The 19,601-nt window shown below is 39.9% G+C and overlaps 1 protein-coding gene across 7 annotated transcripts in view; it reads left to right on the top strand.

Annotated features, from left to right (window-relative positions):
• ERBB4 (erb-b2 receptor tyrosine kinase 4) overlaps positions 1–19,601 on the top strand; it is a 1,263,146-nt gene that overhangs the window by 858,016 nt on the left and 385,529 nt on the right. For all 7 annotated transcript variants that reach the window (XM_051849160.2, XM_051849161.2, XM_051849158.2 and 4 more), the window contains one exon: positions 2,658–2,723. In XM_051849160.2, the coding sequence (XP_051705120.1) occupies positions 2,658–2,723 (66 nt within the window). The remainder of the gene's footprint in view (positions 1–2,657; positions 2,724–19,601) is intronic.

The raw sequence follows: 19,601 nt of genomic DNA on the forward strand, positions 1-19,601 counted from the left end.
CTTTCTTTTTATTTTTTAGCGTTGATACGCGCCTGTCTTCGGTGTCCCGCGGCACACACTCCGCTCTACTTGCTAGAGTTGCCACAGGCTCTTACAAGTCCTATCAGGCAAACCGAATCTGGGTCCTCTCCTCGCCATGTTGTGAGGAGGTTTCTAGGCACTGATGCGCGCCTGTGTTCGGTGCCGTGCAGCGCATACTCTGCTCTGCTAGAACTGCCTGCAGGTGTCCACAAAACCTATCAGGCAAACCGAATCCAAGCCCTCTCATTGCCGTATTGTGGGGGAGACTTATTAGTGTTGGTTTGTGCCTATCTTCGGTGACCTGCAGCTCATACTCTGGTCGAGCTGCTTGCTGGCGCTTACCGCCTTAAATCAGGCAGACCAAATCCAAGCTTAATATTGTTGTATTGTGGGGAAGCCTTACTGATGTTAATTCGTGCCTATCTTCGGTGACCTGCGGCGCACAAGCTGCTAGCCGCCCGCAGGTGCTCATCGCCTCACTTGATTAGGCAGACCGAATCCAAGCTCTCACATTGCAGTGTTGTAGGGAGGCCTTTTTATTTCTCTATTTCTCTATCTCCGGGCATTCCCACCTCTCCCACTCTACCTCTATCTTCCAGCACTCCCATTTTTCTCACTCTACTTCCAAACTTCTGCTTCTCTTATCCCTGCGGCTTTCCGGCACCTCGCCCCGCCGGCGGGTTCCCGGCTCTGCGCCGCCCCAGCCCGCGCGCCCCTCTCATCTGCGCAGCCTCCCGGCTTTGCGCGGCTCGGCTTCGCGCGCTCCGCGGTCTCCACGCTTAACCCTTTCGCGTCTGAACCACGGCCTACGCCAGCCCCGTTCCCTATCTATTCACGCCCCGCGCCCTCTCCGCACGCAGCGGCCTCCGCGAGTAACACAGCGTAGCTTACGTGTCCGCCACTAGCATTCAATCCAAGTTCCCCGGGCTAGCCTGGCGAATTCAACCCAGCGTACGTCTCCGCCCCACGATTTGGCTTCCTGTCCTTTGCTCCCCGGGCTAATCAGACGGATCCCAATCTGGCTTACGTCTCAGCTTCTGGTTTCAACTCTTCGCCCCCTATTCCCGGGCTAACTTGAGAATCCCAAAGTGGCTTTCGTGTCCGCCTTGGCCTGCCCCCCACGGCCTCAATTTCCCTAACATTTTTCTCTACCCGGTATGTTTCCCTAAGTTTTCTTCCAACAATATTCCTCCCTCATTTCTCCTGGCTTCTCCCCACAGTCCGTATCCGAGTCTGTTTGTTCTAGCTTTCACTTTCGCTTTCAACCTTAGAGATTCCTCCCAGCTTCCCCCCGTAGTCCGTATCCGAGTCTATGCCTAGGCTTTCAATAGCTTCTTCCGGCTCCTTTTTCGTCCGGCTTTTCCCTAGGCTGTTTCGAGTCTATGCCTAGGCTTTCAATAGCTTCTTCCGGCTCCTTTTTCGTCCGGCTTTTCCCTAGGCTGTTTGCTAGTTTCTCTCTCCGATATTTTCCCTAGTTCTTCCCGTTTCTTCCCTCCTAAGTTTCATATCCGTCCTAAGTTTCCTATCCGAGTCAGGTTTCCTATCCGAGCTAGGTTTCCTATCCGAGTCACGGCACCATTATGTCGCTCCCCCTCTTCGTGGAGGAACGACACTAAACGCTGCCTAGGCTTCATATCCGAGTCACGGCACCATTATGTCGCTCCCCCTCTTCGTGGAGGAACGACACAGGACCCTGCGCTGTTCTTTCGTCTGCTCGGCCCTCCCCGGGTTTGCTGCTGGTTCTTCCCGGGTTGGCTACTATCCCTTCCACCTCCGTGGAAGGGCAGTTCCCCCTGGCCGCATTCCCCACTTCCGCAGGGGAGCGGCACACCGCCGGCCGGTTCTCTCGGGGGCTGCACGGGTTCCCTTAGATGTTCCCCATAGATGTTCCCGGTGCATGCCGTTTCTCTCCTCCTTTATAGTCCTCCTCCGCCAATCCTAACTCGGCTGCCCACACGCCGAGTACGCTGCTCTCCAATCAGGAGCAAGTCCTACAGTTTATCAGTTGAACTGGAGGCAGCTGTGCGGAAGCTGTTTACTTCTCTCCCAACGCCACACTGTGGGAGAGCAGATGCATACAACAAGTCTTAATTCGAGCAACTCAGTCCAGTCCGGATTGCTCCCCACAGTGTACATCAGCAGAGAGATGGATTGGGAGCAAAGTAGCCGGGACTTGAAACCAGGCACTCTGATCTAGATTCAGGTGCCCCAAGTATATGCTTAACAGCTGCAACACACCTCTACCCCTTAATTTTTAGTAACTGTTGGTTTCAGTGAGCTATGAGCTTTGGAAATTATTTCAAATAGATCAATAGAATAACAATGTTCAATAGTCAAAGTGAAATTTATTTAAAATAACTGTTTACTTCTGACTTTCTGAGAAAGGTCACGAATTTCATTTTCTTATAAAAGACTTAAATGATTTTGAGTACCAGGAGAATGTACTTAAGTTTCACATATAATGCACTTTCAGGTTTTGCTACTTAAGTGAGCATTTTTATAGACTATGTGTCTGCTCTAGGATGACATAAAACTCCTTGTAAAGAAGTAAGAGTATTTCCTTTAAGGAATTACTGCTAGTCAAGGAGTAAAGGATTACAATATGGGTGACCTTTCTCCTTTTTCCTCTTCTACAGGTGGGCGTTGCCATAAGTCCTGTACTGGCCGATGCTGGGGACCTACAGAAAATCATTGCCAGACTTGTAAGTGTTCAACAGAGAGAAAATATAGGTTGGAAGTGGTCAAGGAGTTTTAATAAGTTTTTTCATGCATTTGGTCATCTAAAACATTAAAAAGAGCTTTGTCTCCTTCTGGTAGATTTGCTTCTGTCGAAGAAAGCTGCCTAATGCCATTACTTTTGAATGAGACATAATACATAATTGCTTCTTCTATTTCTTTGTGTTTCTAGGTTAGTAATCTCAACAGCACAGCTGTGGTGATATTGGCTATGACTTTCAAGTCTGTGCATCAGTAGACATAGGAAATCCAAATTTGTGCAAAATGATATAACTCAATTTCAAGTTAATTGAGTATCTCAATATCTTTCCCACATAGTGATATCACTGTTCATTCATTAGAAAAAGAAAAACAAATGATGCTATGTCCCTCCTACGTTCCAGGCAGACACTGTTTGAGGCACAGAGATATTAAGTATGTGAATTATGGATCGAGATTCACTCTTGCTATCAATGCATATTGTCCCTAGTTATAGTTTTTCTTGAATTAGTCATTAACGATGTAAGTATGAAATAATTTGATAGACATTTTGGTAAGATTTAAAAACTGGATTGTGTTTCAGCAAAGTAAATACAAAAAGAATTATTATGAGCTGCTAAAGGAAAAATGTATAAGAAAAGATATTCTCAACAGTCATTGTTACTACTTAAATTTATTTTTAAAATTCATGGGTATTCTTGTGTATAAAATGTATAGAATTTAAAAAAAGTAAAAATTATTTTTCTACCTGTACCCCACCTTTGTCCTTCAACCATCCATAATCATCATATGTATATTCTAGTATGTTCTTCAAAAGGTAATGCATGCATACCTAAGGAAACATGAATATGTATCTCCCTCAATTTTTACTGAAATGTTAGCATGCTGTGTATGTTGTGCTACAACTTAATTTCTTTAAATGTATGTATATGAGCATGGATTATTTGCAGTATTATTTCTTAGAAGTGGGATTCACAGGATCACAAACAAGTGAATCTGCTATCCAGAGAGATCACCAGCATGGAGACGTTTTTCTCTATTGAGGTTGTAATAATTCCCCCTACCAGGAGCAAACTATTTGAATGTCTGTCGCCCTGTTCCCTGGACAGAAGAGTGCATTATCAAAGTTTTGGGTCTTTGCAAAGAGTTAGAGGAAAATAGTATTTCAGTGTAGATTTAAATTAACTTATTTAGTAGAAACAATGTTTTATGGCAGGAGTGTTTTGACAGGGATTTTAAGCAGGAGTCTAAAATAAGATTAGATAACTGCATGGAATTCATTCGCTGCAATATTTGAAGACAATGTTTCAATAGCAAAGAAGTTGAAACCCAGGCTCACATAATACAGGGATGACATTGATATGCCCATTTGCAAGAATTCTAGATCTCTAAAATGAAGAAAAATCGTTGCAAGCCTGCAAAACGAAATGATGAACAGCCATGGAAATCATTAAAGCGCCTGGACATCCACTAGTTATTTCATGGCAAAGAAATTGTGAGATGTCAAACTGAAAATAGAATTTTTACTCACTCACTTTCTGCTTGCTTTATTTTATTTTACAGAGAGATCAAAGGGGCTACCTGGAGGGTTACTCCTGGCAGCCACTTTGGTGGGGCAGTGGAGTCTGAGCCCCAAACCCCACTCACTCAGGGATGTCAAGGGCCTCAAGTTAGAGCCAGTGGAATGAACAAGTTTGTATTTGGAAAATGCTGGTAGGAGTCTCTTTCTTCTGCTGGGTGGAGGGTATACAAAGCCCTGTCCTTGTGTCGGTAATTCAGTGCTATCTCCAAACCCAGACTGACTTTCTCCCAGTACTTTTCAGAGTTCTCTTTTGATTGCTTCTTGCAAGTATTTCCAGGGTTTATAGTAAAACTTAGCTGGGAAGAATAAACAGGTCTGTGCCATCTTTTTCAAACCCAAAATCCTATACGGTATTTTTAATAATACTATTAGTAAATGAAATAATTCTGTTACTTTCATTTGTCTCATTTTACATGTATTTTTATAGAAAAAAAATTCAGCACGACTGTCAGGTTATATATGTACATGTTTTCATTCAAAGTTCAGGAAAGCCTATGTTTCTTATTTTCCTGTTCTATTTTAATGTAGTGATTTCCAAGCTTATGGTTTATATAACTCAATTGGCTATTTCTGCATTAATGTAGAATGAGAAAACAAGATAAATGGTTTTCCCCAACTTTGATTGAAAGTTAAATTTTCATTAAATTCATATAATACTTACAATTCTAGAAATATTAATAGGTTCAGTTATGGTGGTAAAAACTTACAGATGCCCTAATTTTCAGCAACAATTCTTATTGTTATAGTAAACAACTTTTAGGACATTTGACATGTAGACACATGGCTTTATCTGAACTACCTCATTTTAGAGAGTCAGCCTCTGTAGCTAGCTTGTTCTACATGACACTTTTTTAAAAAGATGTATTTATTTATTTGAGAGTCAGAGTTACAAAGAGAGAGAGGGAGAGAGGCACATATCTTCCATCTACTAGTTCACATCCCAAATGGCTGCAATGGCCAGGGTTAGGCCAGACGGAAGCCAAGAGCCAGAAGATTTTTCTGGGTCTCCCATGTGGGTTTAGGAGTCCAAGCACTTGTACCGTCTTCTGTTGCTTTCCCAGGCACATTAGCAGGCAGCTGGATCAGAAGTGGAGCAGCCCAGACTTGAAACAGCTTCCATATAGGATGCTGGCACTGTAGACTGTAGCTTAAACCCACTGTCCCAAAGTGTCAGCCCCCTACGTGACACTTTACAGTTAGTTACAGGGCAGTGTTTTTCAGTGGAGGTGACTTTCTCCCCAAGGGATATCTGTTAATGCCTGAGCAGTTTTCTTTGTCACAAATCAGGTGGGGAAAGAACACTTACTGGCACTAGTGAGGTAGAGACCAGCTAAACATCCTGTAGTGACAGAAGAGCCCTTTCCCCCTCAATATCCTACCCTCTAAAATGAGGAGTTTTTCACTACAAAATGGTAATAGTTTCAAGGATTGAGAAATCTTGTCATAGGAGTAGATAGTTGACTTAGGCTGAACAAGTCATATTCTCTTCCTAGGAAAATTAGATTCGGGATCCAGAGAAACTGGTTTTACTACCTTAGAAACTTGAACCCGAAGAGATACTAAGCCTAACTGATGTTCCCATTTTTGAACCATTTGTGTTAAAGAAGCAGAAGTAACAGGTCTTCAGGGACCCTGAAAAAATACAGCAGCTGTACTGTACGGAGAATTAGAGACAGGGAGGTTAACAGTTGTCAACAATGTTTACCTGTTTCTCTGGTGTGGCTGAGGTCCAGCTGCACTGGTGTCCTTAGTTGCCCTAAGATGCATGGTGTCCTACTACATTTGAATGGGAGTTTCTTCCATGGGAGAGTAGAAGGGCATTTTGACTGAGATAATCAAGACATGGTTCATGTTTCAAATCATCAGACTTGAAGTCATCTAATGCATCTGATTTTTCAGCATAGAAATTAAGCTTGCTATTACCTAAAATTGGCTTACTGATCACAGAGTCTCTCAAATTTAAATTTAATCAACACTTGTATGTTTCTAACACTTACATGCACAAGTACAAATTTTAGGATAATGTATATTAACATTGAGCTTTAGAGTTTGTTAAATATTTTACAATTCGTTTTCCCAACAGTCCTGTGAGTTAAAGAGAAAAGTTAGAAACCTCATTTTACATTTGAGGAGATGTGAGCTGAGGAAATGATTAAAGAGATTGTTAAATTTACTCAGCTTATACCTGAGATTTCAACCTAATGGTTCCAAATCCAAAGACAATACCAATTCCTATATACAACATTGCACCGTTTGGTAGTAGAGGGTACTGGATATGAAATTATCTATGTAACACAAATCCCAGTTAATACCACTTTCTATTATGAGAAAGTGACTTCATTTTTATAAGTCGTAGTTACCAAATCTTTTAACTCAGATGTCTTCCTTTGTTCTTACAATGAAATCCAATACAGCAATGAAGTTGAAGTGCTTAAGTACTTTTGGCTCTATACTAATGGCAGAGTATATTATAGCTGATATTGTAATAAACTAAGGGAGATATTGTTAGAAAACTTACTCCATTTTAAATCTGAGTGAGTATCTTAGAGGCTACAGCAGACTAGTTCCACCTGGTGAACTCTACTGACACCTGGTGGCTGGGGAATGAAAAGCTCAAGCTCTAGAGTGAGGTAGAGGCATTTGCTCTGGTACTCTCTCTGTATCTGAGCTACTGAGAGATACATCACTTGTCCAAATTTAAAGGGCACAGAATCCTGTGACAAAATTTGTTTTAGAATGACTCAAACACATGAATTTTATAATTATGTTTTTTTGGGAATTAGAATTTGAGAGAGATTCCATAATGATATGAGAAATCCAGAGATGTCATAGAGCTAAGGTATGCATAACCAAAAAATGTTAATGTATAGCTTCCCTGGTTTCCTTTAGATTTCCAGTGACTCTTCTGTTAATGAAGGGGTATTTGTTACCCATTGAAATCCTTGAAAGGTATTTATAGTTGAACATGGACTCATCTTCATAAAAATGAGAAAATATGCCATGGAAGTTTTCAACAATATTCTGCTTTTGTTGACTGGCCATATAAAAGTTCGTTTTAGTGTCAGAAAGACATAGTTTTGTATTTTTTGAAAATTTATTTCTTTCCTTTATGATTCAAACCCTCTAGTAAGGGTTTCTCTGGAGATATACAACTTCATGATCTGCCAAATATTTCTTTGTATTTTATGAATAATTTTTTTGAATCATTTGATAAGTTAGGGAAGGAAGGAAAAATTAACTAAGAGCCCCCACCTCAGCAAAGGACTTGCAGTTAATAATATGCTTCATTCACCTGACATCTCCCCAAAGGGATGTCCTTGTAAATGTTCTTGGAGTAACGGGGAGAAGTCATGGTGCAGACTAATGCCCAGGCTCCAGGCTGGGAAATAAGCTGCTGATAACGAATGACTTGTTAGGGTGAAATGAAGCAAAGAGCGTTGATGAGTGTTGAAAACATCACTGAATAGGGATGTGAGGGGCACAGAGATGCCAGTCAGGACAGTGGTGAGCTGGTGGGGAGGTCTGCAGGAGGCCCAGGTTTTAAACAGAGGAAAGGGTTATGTTTGGGTTTTTAATAGCTTTATTGAAATGGAAGGGTACTGTAACATCTTAATATGATTTACTAACATTTTGCAACTCGTTTTTTCTAATAGTTTGATTATCACAGCTGTTTGGTTGCACTTTCAATAATTTAAGCATACTGTTGTTCTATAAAATTTCGTGAAAGTCAAAGTGTACACTTTGGAACCAGAAACTATTTATAAAATGCTGTTCTAAAATATAAAAATTTTTTACATAAATTCTTAAAAATTTCTTAGACAACCTAAATAATCTTATAAATATTTATGTAAATAAATTATGCTTGTAGAATCTAATCAAGTGCTAGATCTGATCATGAGTCTGATTTTCTAAAGCAACATAAATTCACTCCCTACAAATCCTTTTTGATGGTAAAGTATCCTGACCCTATAAACCTAACAAGACTATTTCTTACATAGTTACAAAGGGTCAAAATAGAACTTATGCTGGGAGACTGAGGGCTGTGTTACACACGGAGCAGTAACTCAGACTTGAAAGTACTTTTAAGCTCAGTTAAATCGTGGCCGCTTGGCTCCACAGTGCAGCTTAAGTGAATTGATTCAGTGGATTAATGTAGTCCTGTCGGGGGGGACAAACTTATCAGCTATGTGAAGTCTGAAGCTTATAGAAGTATTATTTAGCAGGCTTACTGCTAAGAATGACAACTCTCTTTATTCATAAGAACTGAATCCTAAGGTCTGCGCTGTATAGTTTAGTATAGTTTAGGTGTGAAAGAAACTAAGCTTTAAAGAAATAAATAATAATGATGAAAAGAACGGCATTATCTCTGTCCCTGCAAGATATATGAAGCACATTTATCTCATTTAAAATAGATACTGCATGTCCTTCTTTTATCTTTAAGCGCAATATCAGGGCAGCTCTCTCCAGCCTCCTATCATCAGAAAGGGTGGTGGTTTCATTTTACACATTCCTTTTGTCCGTCTAGACCTGGTGTCATCTCAGCTATTCACTGCATTTTGAGTGAGGAAAGGGGAGAAGCGTATACCAAAACATCACAGTCTGATTGTCCCAACCTTTGCACACATGGTGCATTGAAGTAGTTATGGTTGTCTTCAGTTGCTGACAATAGAATTGAAATTTTCTAGGCTGATAATCACTTTATACCCTCTTCAGTCTTTTAACTTGTTTTGCAGGTGACGTTTCTTGCTTAGAAATTAACTGAAAAATATAAATGCATTTGACCATAGGGTAAAAAATTGTCTCTTAAGCCAAAATATTACACCACAAAAGTTAATGAGGAAATGGATGTTTCAACTAATTGAACAGATATAGTTGTTTCCTTATAAATGTCCATTTAACTGATTAAAACTAAGGCATCATTTTAACCAAAGTTATGGTAGTAGAATTTGCTCTTATTACACTATTCTTCCTAGCCAGATGCTATCAAAATCTTTTTTTAAATAAAAAATAACCATGAAATTAATACAAGTAGTGTATTTCTTTGTTGTAAATAATTGTGAATAGGGGTATTGCTATATTGTAGAATAAAACCTGGTTCCAAACAATGCTGTAAGTTATTTATTGTTTCTATTACAAGTATTATAGACTATTTTAGGAAACGTTAGAAATTATTTAGCATTTTCCTCAGTAATTGACTATACTTGTGCATCAAGAAAATTAACTTTCAACAGTTGAAATAAATTTTCACTTTAATAGTGGGGGTCAACCCCCAAACCTTATCTTGATTTAGGCATCCTTTTCATTCTTAGGAGAAATTTCAGTATGTTTAGTCACATCGTTTCCTTTGTCCTAAAGTACCTGTGGCGCCCTTTTGAAGTGGCATATTAAAAATCAAAGGAAACAATTATGTATTTTTTCCTCAAAAATTTAGCAACACAATGTAGCAGCTCCGTATTAAATTATAAATTTTACATTAGATGCCCAAAAGTTTCCTATAGATTATGAAACCAAAATGACAAATTATAAAAATAATAAACCAATTATACTCATATCCATGCATACACATATAATTTTTCTAACATAATTGTATTTACAGTCTGTGGAACAAATGTTGTTAAAAAGAAGATGCCGAGGTGGTAAATATTCAATTATAAGAGGAGAAAATTAAGTGGAAGCTAATGGGGAATTGAGAAAGAGCTGAGCCAGCAGACTCGATCAATCAGAATAACAGCGAGCCTTTGTTAAAAGCCAACATCTTTAATTAAAATCCTTGTATTTTACTAATAACTCTGCATGTCCATAAGCCTTCTTATTGATTTCAATTATTTTCTATGTTCCTCTTTTGGATTTATAGTTTCTGGAGATGTTGTAACATTATAATGGACTAATTACTTGTATACATTTAACATTTCAAGAAGTGACCCAATAGTTTACTTATGGAAATGAAGAGAAAAATCTCCTCTGATAGGCTGTTCATTTAGACACAAGTTGATCTCATTCACTAATTATATTACTTTTTTTCAAAGATTTAAAAGTGCAAGAAGGTTTCCATTATAACTTCAGGAGAAATATTTATTTGAAATACTCTCTATATTACAGTTAATTTGATTCGGGAGATACTGCTTAATGCCATGCTAAGGGCTTAAGAGATGTAAAGGAGATATAGAAAATCATGTCTTTCTCTGAGCATGCTGTGGGTATGATGAGGAATGTTTACAGGCATCAGAAAAAATACTGAACTAGGGACATCAGCTCTAAGCTAATACAATTTTAGGAACCTCAGTTCTTCAAGATCCATTGTATACTTCAGCAAAGTATTTAAAAAGATTATTTATGTACAGGCATCCTTGCATGGTTAGGGTATTTGTGTGTGTGTGTGTGTGTTTGCACATTGATTAGATATGCATATGTGGGTGTATGTGTGTATAGTATGCATATATAGTTATAGATTTTATCAATATAAATGGTATTGACATAGATACAGATTGTGAAGAATGCAAACTCTGAATGTTGGGAGATAGTTAATTTAAACAGAGATACCAGAGAGTGAATACTTCACATTTGTAGGAGTAGTAAGAGATCATTGAGAATAGATATTTGGAGGTGATATGTGACACTATTAAAATAATTTTGTTATTCTGATAGTGATGAAAATTTACCCTGTGTTGTTTGTAAATTTGCACGAAAAAGGCTGTTATTAGAGTAAATATATTTGGCTATGAAAGAGATATTTTGAAAATTACCTACTTGTGACTTGCTTCTGATGAACTGGATACCTTGGCTACAGGAAAGGAAAGACGACTCATGAGATCTCATTGTTAGAAAACCAAATGCTTATATTTCACTCTCTTGTGTAAGGAATTTGGCAAGCCTGGAGAAATAGATCCTCTTTAGAGCTGAGCCTTGCATTAATCTGAATTGTATCACTTTCTCTTTAAAATTCATCTGTTTGGTTAGGAAAGAATTAAGTAAACAGCATAGGGATCAAAGAGAATAAGTATAGGTAACTGGATAATGGTCAATTTCTCTTATGTCAAGCCATATCTTTGCCCATTATATTAAAATAAATGGGAATTCCTTAAACATCAGACAAAGTTATATTCCTTTCTCAAGCCAATATAAATTTTGTGCAGCATATGGCCATTTGTAATGTTATCATAGCAGCTTCTCTCAATTACCGTAGGTTTTTCAGAAAAGATGATCACTATTTAATGTTTATGAAACATAGATCTAAACTATTTTTTAAAAATAATTTTCAAATATTACTACCTCATTGGAGACAGTCATTTTGGGTTTATCTAAAATCTCTTTTCCCTTGAATTTTGTTATAACAGAGTTCATAGAGCATTGTGACCGCAATATAATGCCTCTGAGTTTGGTTCCAATTTCGGTATTGAATTTGAATAACTTTTAACCAGGATGATTATTTTCCTCTACAAGGGTTTAATGTATGTCTTTATATGATGTATATTATTTCATTGACTAGAACATAGAGGGAGAACAGGACTGAAAAACAGACTGCCATTTGTCGCCAGTTGCAGGTAATATTAAATAAAATACTCTAAGAGATACTTTTATGCAGGCTAAGTTTGAGAGTGCTGTCTGAGTCTGTGGCTGCAGTATTAGACCGAGACACCAGAGAAAACTTAAATTCATGAAAAATTACCACTTTCTCTCTTTTTTTTTTTTTTTATTTTTTGTTTGAGAGGTAGAGTTACAGACAGTGAGAGGGAGAGATAGACAGAAAGGTCTTCCTTTGACTGGTTCATTCCGCAAATGGCTGCAACGGCAGGATCCAGGTGCTTCCTGTATGCAAGGTGCAGGGGCTCAAGGGCTTGGGCCACCCTCCACTGCTTTCCCAGGCCATAGCAGAGAGCTGAATTGGAAGAGGGGCAGTCAGGATTAGAACCGGTGCTCATGTGGGATGCTGGTGTCGCAGGCGGAGGATTAACCTACTGCGCCATGGCACCAGCCCCAAAATTACCACTTTCCAAGATGAAAATATTTACACTATGGAAGTAAAAATTCTAAAATTAAGCTGTACATTTAGCCATCTTCAGTCAATTCTGAATGGTTCCTTTTTAATTGAACATAAATAGTCTAAAATACCCTGGAAATTATTTAATTAATGCCCAGGCATTTAAAAAGAAGAACTCTGGGGGGCTGGCACTGTGGGGTAACTGGTAAAGCCACCATCTGCAGTGTCAGCATCCCACATGGGTGCCGGTTCCAGTCCCGGCTACTCCTCTTTCTATACAGCTCTCTGCTATGGACTGGGAAAGCGGCAGAGGATGGCCCAAGTGCTTGGGCCCCTGCACCCTTGTGGGAGACCTGGAAGAAACTTCTGGCTCAACTTTTGCCCTTGAGGCTATCTGGGGAGTGAACCAGTGGATGGAAGACCTCTCTCTCTTTGCCTCTCTGTAACTCTGCCTTTCAAATAAATAAATAAATAAATAATTTTAAAAAAAGAGATATGCAGAACAATATTCTCCATCAAGTATTAAAATATTAAAAAGTAATAACTTTTGGGGCCGGCGCTGTGATGCAGTGGGTTAAAGCCCTGGCCTGAAGCGCTGGCATCCCATATGGGCACCGGTTCTAGTCCCAGCTGTTCATCTTTCAATCCAGCTCTCTGCTTTGGCCTGGGATAGCAGTAGAAGATGGCCCAGGTCCTTGGGTCCCTGCACCCACGTGGGAGACCTGGAGGAAGCTCCTGGCTCCTGGCTTCAGATCAGCGCAGCTCTGGCTGTTGCTGGCCACCTGGGGAGTGAACCAGAGGATGGAAGACCTCTCTTTCTGTCTCTACCTTTCTCTGTAACTCTGTCTTTCAAATAAATAAAATAAATCTTTTTTTTAAAGTAGTAACTTCCTTAAAATGAAGAAAAAATAATAAATTTAGCTACATTATAGTATTTTGTATTTTTTTAAGATTATTTATTTATTTATTTGAAAGGTAGAGTTACAGACAGTGAGAGAGAAAGATAGAGAGAAAGGTCTACCTTCCGTTGGTTCAGTTCCCAAATGGCCACAACCGCTAGAGCTACGCTGATCTGAACCCAGGAGCCAGAAGCTTCTTCGAGTCTCCCATGCAGGTGCAGGGGCCCAAAGACTTGGGCCATCTTCTACTGCTTTCCCAGGCCATAGCAGAGAGCTGGACTGGAAGAGGAGCAGCCAGGATTAGAACCCGGCACCCATATGTGATGCTGGTGCCACAGGCGGAGGATTAACTTACTGCGCCACGGTGCCAGCCCTAATATTTTGTATTTTTAAAGCAAAGTATTAATAATGAAAATTTTAAATTAAAAATTATACATGAAATCTGTAAAAATTCTTCAGCCTTTCTTATAATAAAAGACACAATTATTAAAAACCCAATATATTCATATGATTGTGATTGCTAGTCAGGATGAATGTATGGGGAATGAATCAAGCTGAATTATTTTGGTAGATTAATATAGGTAAATATCATTATGTAGACTAATTTGTGTCAAAAGATTTAAAATAAACATGGTCTTGAACAAGAGAACTTATTATTTCGCCACTTATAACAAGTTAGTGTACATGCAAAATGTATTTGTTACAGCAGTACTTACCATAGTAATAAATACAAATAATATAAATCTCTTAGATAATTAAGTTAGAGTATGACCATATAATAGTATAATATAGAACTTTGAAAAATAATATAGGAATACTATATTTAGGTTCCCACAGAAAAATATTAATGATATAAGATTTAATGAAACGTTTTAATATAAAATTTAATGAAAAGCAAGATTGCTATAATTTATTCATTACTTAACATTACCAACAGCAGATATTTATATAGTGCTCACTAGATACTAAGCACTACTCCTTGCTTCATGATTTCTCACAATACATAAAATTTTCCAAACATCACCATGAGAGAAGTGCATTTGTTATCTCTACTTTATAGATGAAGAAACCAAAACACAGAGAGGTTAAGTGATTTGTCTAATCTACCCAGCCGTTATGGAACGTCAAAGCTGGAGCCCAGCGGATACCTCCCGAGACCCTCCATGGCCATCCACTGTGCTGCTCTCACTTACTAAATTATTCTGCTTTGCACTAACAGATTCACATGTATTACCTCATGCAGTTCTCATAAGTCATTGCAGTACAGAATCTACTGGGAGCAAGCTGCGAGGGGAAGATGAGTGGCATGATAGAGTGCTGAGGGAGGGGTGTGAGAGGTTCTCAGGGTGTTGAGAAATGTAGAGAAATGGGATTTTTTTTTGTCAGAAGCATGATGCATTCCCCTCATGGAATTTTAAAAATGTAGTTGAGTCGTTTTGAGTTAGCTTTGGTTATGCATTTTGTGCTGTCTTTACTGTATACTACTATGGAGCCATGATAATGAGTTCAAAGATAAACAGACACCCCCACATTGACATTGGTTATTGCTGTGGAATGGAAATGAATGGTGTGCTTTTCATTTTACATTTCGGCAGTTACTTACTTTTCCCTAAAAACGTACTACACATGTAATTTCAGAACGTTAAGAATGGAAAGAGCAACAAATAAATGATATGCTCTTTATTATGGCATTTTAAAATAATTTTGACAATCTCCAAACTTATTTCCATATCGTAAGTATGATACTTTTTACCAATATATTGATAACACATAAAAATTTTATTGAATATCTACAGATGTAGTATCTTCCCTAAATGTTCTTTGGTTTTGGTCCAGAGTTTAACATGCGGCAGCAAATTTCCAGGAGAAACTTAAACTTCACTATCCCAAATTTTAATGAACAAACAAGAGTGAGAATTTAAAAGCATAATCCTCAGAGAACAGCCCATCTCAGAGGCACCATCCTAGAGGGAAGGCATTTTTGTGCTGATAATATGAAATGATTTTCCATAACCTCTGGGATCCTAAAACTTCAGAAAAAGTAGTGCCTCTGAGTTCATGATTTCATTAGAAGGTTAATTTGCTTCACAAATATAAAAGGAGCCCTCATGTTCATTTTTCTAATTTCCTAATTCTTTTTTTAAAAAAAGTTTATTTGATTTTATTTATTTGAAATTCAGAGCAACAGAGAAAAACAGAGAGACAGAGAAAGAGAGAGAGATCTTCCGTCAGCTGATTCACTCCAAAATGATCACAACAGCATTTGTTAGATCACATTGAAACCAGGAGCCGGAAACTCTACTCAAGTCTCCAAAGTGGGTGGCAGGAATCAAAGTACGTGTGTTATCATCTACTTTCTGCTACGCATGGTAGCAGGAAACTGGATCAGAAAGCAGAGACAGGCCCTCTGTGAAATGCAGAGTGAACCATCAGATGGAAGACCTCTTTCTCTCTTTCTTGAGTCCCACACTGTGGCTTATCCCTGCACCACAATGCCTGCCCCTAATTTAACCTTGGTTGTCGGGAACCACCACATGGCCTGAATTCTGTTAGAGGCCTAGATTTCAGAGACCACCGCATGGCCTGAATTCTGCTGAAGGCATGCTTGTTCAGATCACGAAGGTGATCTGTCGAGTTATGTTAACAAAGGCAAAGGTCATTTGACATGATGCTGAGGCAGCTAAGGAAATGCCATGGGCTCCAGTAAAAAGCAAGTGGGATTGACCCCTGTTAACAGTTAGTCTTCCTCAAGTTTCGTCCACCCTGTGATTGTTCTCTTAATCCCAGCTTCCAAGCAAACACGTCTTTCCTGTAAACACCGGAACTCCCCATTGTTCCCTCTTTCACTATGTTTGAACTCCTTCATCACAAAATCTTGTTTCCATGAAACTGCACATTTTTTATGATTAATTGATCACATCACCGTGGATAATAAATACTTGAAGTAAGCAGATTTCTGGACCTCTGTCTCTGCCTCCACCTTGGCAGTGGACAGAGTGTCCTCTGGTTTCCTCACATCAAAATCTTCAACCCTTGGGACTGGCTCTGTGGCTTGGTGGGTCAACGCCCTGGCCTGAGGTGCCGGCATCCCATTTGGGCACCAGTTCGAGTCCCGGCTGCTCCACTTCTGACCCAGCTCTCTGCTATGGCCTGGGAAAGCAGTGGAAGATGGCCCAAGTCCATGGGTCCCTGCACCTGCATGGGAGACCCAGAAGAAGCTCCTGGCTGCTGGCTTCTGGCTTCAGATCAGCACAACTCCGGCAGTTGCAGCCAACTGGAGAGTGAACCATCGGATGGAAGACCTCTCTCTCTCTCTCTCTGCCTCTCCTCTCTGTGTAACTCTGACTTTCAAATAAATAAATAAATCTTTAAAGCCGGCGCCGCGGCTCACTAGGCTAATCCTCCGCCTAGCGGCGCCGGCACACCGGGTTCTAGTCCCGGTCGGGGCGCCGGATTCTGTCCCGGTTGCCCCTCTTCCAGGCCAGCCCTCTGCTGTGGCCAGGGAGTGCAGTGGAGGATGGCCCAGGTGCTTGGGCCCTGCACCCCATGGGAGACCAGGAAAAGCACCTGGCTCCTGGCTCCTGCCATCGGATCAGCGCGGTGCGCCGGCCGCAGCGCGCCAGCCGCGGCGGCCATTGGAGGGTGAACCAACGGCAAAGGAAGACCTTTCTCTCTGTCTCTCTCTCTCTCACTGTCCACTCTGCCTGTCAAAAAAAAAAAATAAAAAATAAAAAAAAAAAATAAATAAAAAAAAAAAATCTTCAACCTGCGTCTGCTTCCTTAATCTACAGGACTTGTTCCACTTTGCAGTTAACCTGACACCCTGCTGTGCTGGACACAGCACTTTATTTATGCAATTAAGCAGTGCTTTCGAACTGCTGGTTGCTACTTGTTAGTAGCTTATAAAATTACTTCAGTGTCCCTGACCAACATTAAATTTTTATTGAAATAGAATAAGTTAGAAAAAATAGACCAGATTAAAGTAGGAAGTATAGTATCAAAATGCTTTGCATGTAATTAAGGATTATATTATGCCTTAGAAGTTTTCATCATGTATATGTGTCCTGAGCCAGGATGTTATTTTTTTTTTTTTTGTACAGCAAGTGGGATTTTATTTTTTTAAAAAAAATGTATTTATTTATTTGAAAATCAGAAGGAGAGACAAAGAGAGAATTTCCATCTGCTGGTTCATTCCTCAGGTGATTACAATGGCCAGAACTGGGCCAGGCCAAAGCCATGACCTCCATCTGGTCTCACACATGGGTGGTAGGGGCCCTAACATTTGGCCATCTTCCACTGCTTTCCCAGGCCACAGCCGAGAGCAGGATCAGAAGTGGAACAGCTGGGACTCAAACCAGCACCCATATGGGATGCCAGCACTGCAGGCAGCGGTTTCACCTGCTATGCCACAGCGCCAGTCCCTGGAGTCTTAATAGAGTTCATGGATGGTGCATATTGTAAAAAAACTATGTATGGATTTCAGGATTTTTTAAACGATGAATGTGCATTTATTGGAAAATCAGAGAACACTCTTATTTTTAGATTTATTTATTTATTTGAAAGTCAGTTACACAGAGAGAGAAGGAGAGGGAGAGAGGGAGAGAGGGAGAGAGGGAGAGAGGGAGAGAGAGAGGGAGAGAGGGAGAGAGGGAGAGAGGGGGAGAGGGGGAGGGGGGAGAGGGAGAGAAGGAGAGAGGGAGAGAGGGAGAGAGGGAGAGAGGGAGAGAGGGAGAGAGGGAGAGAGGGAGAGAGGGAGAGAGGGAGAGAGGGAGAGAGGGAGAGAGGGAGAGAGGTCTTCCATCTACTGGTTCACTCCCCAGTTGGCCACAATGGCCAGAGCTGTGCAGATCTGAAGCCAGGAGCCAGGAGCTTCTTCCAAATCTCCCACGCGGGTGCAGGGGCCCAAGGACTTGGGCCATCTTCCACTGCTTTCTCAGGCTGTAGCAGAGAGCTGGATGGGAAATGGAGCAGCCATGACTCGAACTGGTGCCCATATGCCCATATAGGTTGTGGGTACTGCTGGCGGTGGCTTTACCGGCTATGCCACAGCGCTGGCCCCCAGGATTTTTATACTAAAGTAAACTCATCTTTAATTCTTTCTACAAATGTTTTGAAGAACTCACATGTAAGTTTCCATAAGATGCTTAATATAAATTAATCTGGAATCTACAAATTCAGACAAGTATTTGAAGAGTATTTGAGAATGTCTTAATTTTCATTATCACACTCCTAATTGTGTTATTAAAATGACTTCAGAGGAAATTATTTTGCAGAGGTGTAAAACAGATATGTGTCTGCTCATTTTACTTTATCAGTGTTTGAAGTGTTTGAAGTAGTTTATGGAGCTGTGTTTCCTTTCCATCCCACTTCCATTGGCTCTTCTATTTAGACAGTCATTGTGGTACTTAATGTAAAACATATCCATGAAGATGCGTAGGGGTCAAGAAAAGACAGAATGTTTTTCTAGTTTTTGATTGGTATGTTTCCATCAAGGTTGAGGGTAGAGTTATATGGTTCACTATAAAGCAAGTGACTTCAAAATATTGACTGTAATTTCCCCAACATTTCTTGGTTTGTGAAAAATCCATGATCGTTGTTTCTATTTTGATTACTTTATCTTCAGCACATCATTTATTGGTGGACTGTAAGATGCATTCTTCAGTTCTAATATAAAAATGTATTTTTTAAAGAAATACTAGCTGTGGTCTTCTGATGATGATTCAGACGCTTCCTTTATTCTCCTGAAACCAGCATCTACAATCCTATGAGGAATGTGCAAAATAAATCATATTTGCTCTCAAGAATATTTAGATGGTAAATGTAATAGGTCAATATTATTTTTGAATCCTTATTCATAAACTTTGGTGATGTTAATAGCCTTTTAATAAGGGAGATTTCCCTGGTGGCAAACAGTGTAGTTGAAAATCAGCTTTAAGGTCCCTCAGTGAATCACGGAGTATGTCTTTACAAAATTGATTGAATGAAACTTCATTAAATAAATGAATAAAACAGCCAGTGATGGAGAATGGATTAGACAAGATCTCTTTCTCTTTGACATAACTAACAATATTATGCCATAGTCCTTGGGCCCACAGGGATTTATCTGTGACAGGGGTCAAACCTGATTAGTAACTGCCAAAATACAGCCTACTTTTATTAACTGACTCTGAAGTACAGCTTCAGTAGGGACTGCATAAGTATTTTTCATGGTTCTTGGGTGAACTACATAGTATTAATGAACTTAGTGGGGGCCAGCGTGGTGGAGCACTTGGTAAACCCTCTGTCTACCATGCTAGCATCCCATATGGCTGTCAATTCATGTCCTGGCTGCTCCACTTCTGATCTAGCTCCCTGCTAATGGCCTGGGAAAAGCAACAGAAGATGGCCCAAGTGCTTGGGCCCCTGC

This window comes from Oryctolagus cuniculus, chromosome 3 (assembly GCF_964237555.1).
Source record: "Oryctolagus cuniculus chromosome 3, mOryCun1.1, whole genome shotgun sequence".
Lineage (NCBI taxonomy): Eukaryota > Metazoa > Chordata > Mammalia > Lagomorpha > Leporidae > Oryctolagus > Oryctolagus cuniculus.